General features: G+C 50.9%; 1 protein-coding gene across 2 annotated transcripts in view; it reads left to right on the top strand.

The window, feature by feature from the left end:
- Positions 1-764: 764 nt before the first annotated feature.
- The window catches only part of ENG (endoglin), an 87,330-nt gene continuing 82,094 nt past the window's right edge, over positions 765-6,000 (top strand). Inside the window, exon 1 of one of the 2 annotated variants that reach the window (XM_061604387.1) lies at positions 765-2,130. In XM_061604387.1, coding sequence (XP_061460371.1) covers positions 2,067-2,130 — 64 coding nt within the window. In that variant the 5' untranslated portion in view covers positions 765-2,066. The remainder of the gene's footprint in view (positions 2,131-6,000) is intronic. The other variant, XM_061604388.1, reaches the window with a different exon arrangement.

Here is a 6,000-nt window from a genome sequence, read left to right as displayed (position 1 = left end):
ACCTGTCGTGAGACTGTCGGTGGTTTCCTGGGGTATCTCTGACCAGAACGACAAAGACCCTCCTGGCTTTTAAATGGGTTGCAACTGAGGGAGGACTGGAGCCTGTCCAGGGAATGAAGCCATCATGCAGGAGGCAGCGCACGGCCTTTAGCTACGCGGAAGCGTGAGGAGAGGGGGAAGGATCTGAGAACTGGGCATGTTCAACAGCCGGTCCTTTAGACTCTGGACCTAAGGGTGTTACTGGGCCCCCTTTCTTTGGCTCAAGGCAGGGGAAGGAACCTCTGTATCTTGTCCCTGACAATGCTGGCTGGGGCTGATGAGAGTCAGAGTCCAACAACATCTCGGAGGGCCGCAGCTTAGCCTCCCTCCCCTTTAGATGGTGGTGTGTTATGCCACACCCTGCTGCATTTGGGGTCCCTCCAGCTCATTCAGCTGAATGGGGCCCTGGACTTCGGCCCTGAAGCCTGACCCAGACAGTGCCACTGATGCCAGAATAGCCATGTTTTTCTCTTTGAAATGTTGGAGGGTATGCCAGCATTTTGGTGACCTGCAGGGAAGGAAGAGCAGTGTTCCCAGATCTCATGAGGCTCAGGGGGTGGAGCTCGAGGCCTCAGGGGTGGAGCAATGGGAGGAGCCTCGAGGGACTTGGTGCCGTGTTTTTATAGGAAGGCTCCAGCCTCGCCTCCTAGCCTATTTTACTCTCTGCCTCTTGGTCTCTTTTCCTCACATACAGAGGGAAACAGCGGTGGCTGGTGCCTGTTAGGCCTGGTTGGTGGAGCCAGCAATGGTTTTGTCCCCATCCTCCTCTCTGCTAGGGATGGAGCCGTCTGTCTGCGTTCCTCATTTTTCCAGTGTTAAATTCAGTTCTCCACATTTCTGCAGCAATTTATGATAGATATCTTTTTTAAATCCATCAGCATTTTAGTGCAAGTTTCTCCTAACAAACACATTTTTGTATACAATTTTGCCTACTATGCACAATTTTTGCAAAGCAATCCCCCCCTGACAGAATGCCTTTTTGCATAGGACCTTTCAATCCCCGCTTGATCCCAATATAGGCATTTTTGTACACCTCACTTGACTGGAGAGCTGCACTGCAAAATTCAGAGAAGTGGCAAACGTCCCCCAGACAGCTTGTGCTTCGGCTCACTTCTTGTTTCGGAAAGGGCGAGTCTGGAAGGCTGGCCTTTCAATCGCGCAAGGGGCAATAGTGAGACGAAGGCGGAGGAAGCCGGCCGGCGGCGCTGCCACCCCCTGGGCTGGCTGTAAGTTAGAAGGCAGGCCGTTGGGGGCATTCTGAGGTCGGTGGGGCAGAAGGGATCGGCCTCCGCTGGTCGGGGGGAAAAAGTACGGCTCCAAGAAGGTGGTGGCGAGGAAAGGGGGCAATTTTAAAAAATTACCCGGGGGGGAGAGAAGGCCGCGGGCGGGCCCTGTGGGAAAGAGCTCACCCCCTTGCCCCGGAGAGACCTTGCGCAGGAGGCCTCAACCCCCGGGGCCAACCCTTGCGTTCCTGGCACCCCGACAAGGGCGGGCTGGGGGCTCCTTCTCGGCCCGCGTCGGTTGCGGCCTTCCGACGGCCTCCCTCGGCCGGTGTGTGATCGGCGTGGAGTCCCCCCTCGCTCCCCCCCGTCCGCATCCTTTGAAGAAGTTCAACAAGAGAGCGAGCGAGCGAGAAGCGCGCAGCATTTCCTCTTGGCTCCTACGGCAGGCCAGCGCTTGGCAAGCGCCTTCCTCGACGGGGAGCCCATTTCCTGCCGCGGCGGGTCATCAGGGCCGAGCCCAGCCGGCGGCGAGCAGTCCGGCAGCGGCAGCTCCGAGGAGAGGCGGCGAGCTTGCGCGGCCCGCGACCAGCCCCGCTCGCGGCGACCCTTCCCTGCCGCCCGGATCGCCTGGCCTTGCTGAAGCGGACCAAGGCTGGAGTGGAGCAGGGCCGAGCTGAGCCGCCTGCCGCGTCTCCCGCGCCGCGTCGCCAAGTGCCCCAGCCCTGCGGAGAGCTGCGCCCCCGGACCCTTGCCGCTAGACACGGGCTAAGGGCAGCCAGGCGCTCGGCGTCGGGGAAGGCGAGGATGGAGAGCGGCGGGGGCCTCGCGGCGCTTTTTCTGGCCTGCTGCGGGCTGATGGCCAGGGCAAGTAAGTGGCAACTGCGTCTGGTGTGGGGTGGAACCGGGGAAAGGCATTTTTATACAACGGAGGTAGTTGAGGAAGCCGCCTTAGACCGTGAGTTGATCTAGCTGGGTCTTGGCTGCGCTGGCTGCTCTGGGACCTTCCCAGCCAGCCTTCCCCGGAGACGCTGCCGGGAGTGGACGCGGGACCTTCTGCAGATGCGCTCTGCGATTGAGCTGCATCCCTGCCCCTTCGGAGCAGCCAGGAAAAGGCCGGGACTTAGGACGCCATGGGACCTCATCTGCGGAGGACAGACCTCTGTGTGGAGGGTCCCAGCCTGGTGTAAAGGGCCCCAGGATGGAAGGGAGATCAGGTGGGGGCCAGAAGCACCTGGATGGCAGACTGAGCAAACGCGCAGGTCACCTGGCCAAGGCCTTGGCCCACTATTTATTTATTTATTTGTTGAATTTCTATACCGCCCGACTAGCATAGCTCTCTGGGCGGTGAGGAATATAAATATACACAATAAAATCCAATAATTCAGTGCAAGGAACATGTATGTAGGCATCCACAAATCTAAGATCAGTTAAACATATTTAAAAGACTAAAATAGACTAAAATGCCTGAGAAAAGAGGAAGGTTTTAACTTGGCGCCGAAAAGATAGCAACGTCGGCGCCAAGCGCTCCTTATCGGGAAGACTATTCCACAGTTTGGGGGCCACCACTGAGAAGGCCCTAGTTCTTGTTATCATCCTCCGAGCTTCCCTATGAGTCGGAACTTGGAGGAGGGCCTTTGATGTGGAACGTAGTGTACGGGCAGGGTCATAGGGTGAGATGGGTGGTATTTCTATTCAAGGTAGAGCCATGGGCATCAATACACTTAGGGCAGCGTAGGGAAATGTGGCATGTTCTCTGTCACACACACCCCCTCTTGCGCCCAACCTTAATAGAAGTCCCTTCCAGAAACACCTTGGGAGAGGGAGACAAGGGTCAACGTTTATCCTCGCACAAAGGAGGAGAAAGTGGAGGTTAGGAATGGGGGGGATGGAAAGATCTGCCCATTTTGGTTACCCTGTTTCTCATTTTTTCAACCTTATATTCATTTCTCTATATTTCTGCAGCAATTTGGTTTTTTTTAAAAAAAATCCTCACCAAATTTGCATTTTATTGAAAATTGCTCCTACTAAACACATTTTTGTAAGCAGTTTTGATTGACCAGTGTACACATTTTTGCAAGCAATTTCCCCAATATAACATAATTTTGTATGTTATTTTCACTAAAATATTCATTTTTATGCACACTTTCCCCTAACATATGCATTTTTGTAAACTTTCTTAGGTTGGAGAACTGCATTTGCCAAAGTGCAAATTTCAAAGGATGGCTGAGTTTCGATTCTCATATTGTTTTGGAAAGTGGAGATTTGATAGATTCATCTTTAAATGAGAATTTAATCAAAGTTCCCCCCATCCCTAAGAATGGATGAAACTGTCCATTTTGATTGCTCTCAGTTTTGCATTTTTCCAGTCTTAACTTCAGTTCTCCACATCTTCATAGTAATTTTTTTTTAAAAAAGTACTCATGAAAATTCACCACTTTAATGCTCATTTCTTCTAATGCTCATTTTTGTATGCAGTTTTGACATGCACACTTTCTGTTAGAATGCATTTTAAGTTATTTTCACAAATATATGCATTTTTATGCATGCCTTTCCCTAATATATGTGTTTTGTACACATTGGTTGGAGATATGCCATTGCAAAATTTGGAGAAATGTTAATTTTGAAGAATAGCAGTGTTTCAGTTCCCGTGTTGGTTTGAAAAGTGTGAGTGAGGTAGTTTCTCATTAAAACGCAAACATAATAAAATGTATCTCCGTCTCTATTGGAGGTGCAGAGAGCCTAGAGAAATTAGAGGCTCCGTGACAGCACATAGCCCATAATATTTTATTTACAAATTTATAAACCATTTCACAACCAAAAGCTACCAAAGTGGGCCCAATAAGATGAAAGAAGATAAAATACAAAGGACAACAGCCTCAGCAAACTAAAAGCAATAAAAACATATCTTTATTAATATTCCATAAAATGACTGGAGCAGATTTTGGGGAAAACTTTCTTAAACAAAAATGTTTTCAGTAGGTGCCTAAATATCAAGGCACTTGATGCTTATCTAATTTCAGTTTGGAGCTTATTCCAGAAGGCTGGAGCTGCAACACTAAAAGCCTGGTGTCTAGTGCATACCAAGCACACATTTCTGGGGTATGCGAGACTTTTAGCAGTGACCCATCTGAGGAGTGTAGTTGCTGAACAGGGATATTTGGAGCAAGGCGGTCCCTTAGATAACCTTGTCCCAAGTTGTTTAGGGCTCTACATGACAACCCTTGAACTGTGCACGGTAGCATATTGGCAGTTAGTGAAGACAGGTTTGTTGACAAGGGCACCGCTGTCTCTGTAAATTCCTCTGCTCCAGAAAGAAGATGTTTTGGGAGGTTTCCCATACCTCTTGGTTTCTTATAACCTTCCTGAAAGCATTGACTTGGAAGTAAGTCACATGGGCAGTGATGCAGTGGACTTACCGGGGGCCACTTCTTGAGATGCTGATGTGTGGTAAGCTGGCTTTGCGGGCCCTTCCACTTGCTGGGCTGAGAGGGGCCCTGGACATCTGCCCCAGAATCCTGCCCTGATGGACCCTCATATCTGAAGACACTGGGACTTGCTTTTTTTCCTTAGTGGGGTCCCTGAGCTGCTTAAAGCAAAGCAGCACGATGTCATTTCATGCACTGATTCATTCCCAAAACAATACAAGAACTAATTAAAGGTACAGTGACTCAGGCCTGAGACCCAGGGCCAAACGTAGCCTGCCAGTGGGTCCAAGTTGGCCTGTGAGGTCATTTTTCCTAAACCGCAGTCCCCTGGCCATCAGCTAACATCGATGGGTGATGTCAGCTGATGGGCAGGGTTCAGGGTTCAGTCCGGATGGGGTCTGCTTTGCTAGCATGTTCCCTGTGCTTGCAAAGGAGCACCCGGCAACCTGCAGTATTGAACTCTCTGCATACCGACCGGGGTTCCCTGCGGGGACTGCTCTGGCAAAGCAGACCACTGTAGCCAGCAGGATTGAACCCTCCACTCACCAGCTGGGTTCCCTGCGGGGAATGCACTGACAAAGCAGACCCCTCCTCCCTGTGGGTCAGCCATCAGTCAGATGGTGTCATTGTGGCAAAGATGATTGGTAGGTGGTAGCCTCATCCGCCTGTCAGCATTGGCTTATTGGAATGAGGAGATGAAGATCACCTCGCTAGGCTGAGAAGGTTCCCTAACCCTGCCCTAGACTGAGATGCATCCGGGGAGTGTAGAGCCTTGCTATGCAGCCCCAGAAGATGATGGCTCTTTCAGGAGGGAGTGCCAGGCATTCTACACATGCACCAAGGCCCTGTCATCTTTGGTATTTCTCCACATGGTCCAAGGATGCATCCTGCCACAGCTGGAGGTTTTTTCCAGGGGTGGTGGTGAGGGAAGGCGATACCAGGGTCCATTATCTAAGAATGTAGGAAGCTCCTTTATACCAAGTCCATCTGGCAGCAGCTCTCCAGGATTTCAGGCGGGGGTCTCTCCCAGCCCTACCTGGAGATGCTGCTGGGGATTGAACCTGGGACCGTCTCTGTGAAAAGCAAGTGCTCTGTCACTGAGCTATGGTATTTCTGAAGGGGGGTCCACTTTAGTCCCAACTTTTCCGTGCCTTTCGTCCCTGGCAAGCAGGAAGTGGGAAAGGCTTTTATTTTCTTATCAAACGTTTAAAAAGGATTTTGATCCTGCCTTTCCTTTTCGAAAAGAAATGCTCACGGTAAGCTGTCTATTTATTGCAGATATCATAGAATCATAGTTGTCTTTGTAAACCGCT

Source organism: Rhineura floridana, chromosome 20, assembly GCF_030035675.1.
Source record: "Rhineura floridana isolate rRhiFlo1 chromosome 20, rRhiFlo1.hap2, whole genome shotgun sequence".
NCBI lineage: Eukaryota > Metazoa > Chordata > Lepidosauria > Squamata > Rhineuridae > Rhineura > Rhineura floridana.
Note: the sequence above shows the minus strand (reverse complement) of the source record. Positions and strands in the feature narration are given on the sequence as shown.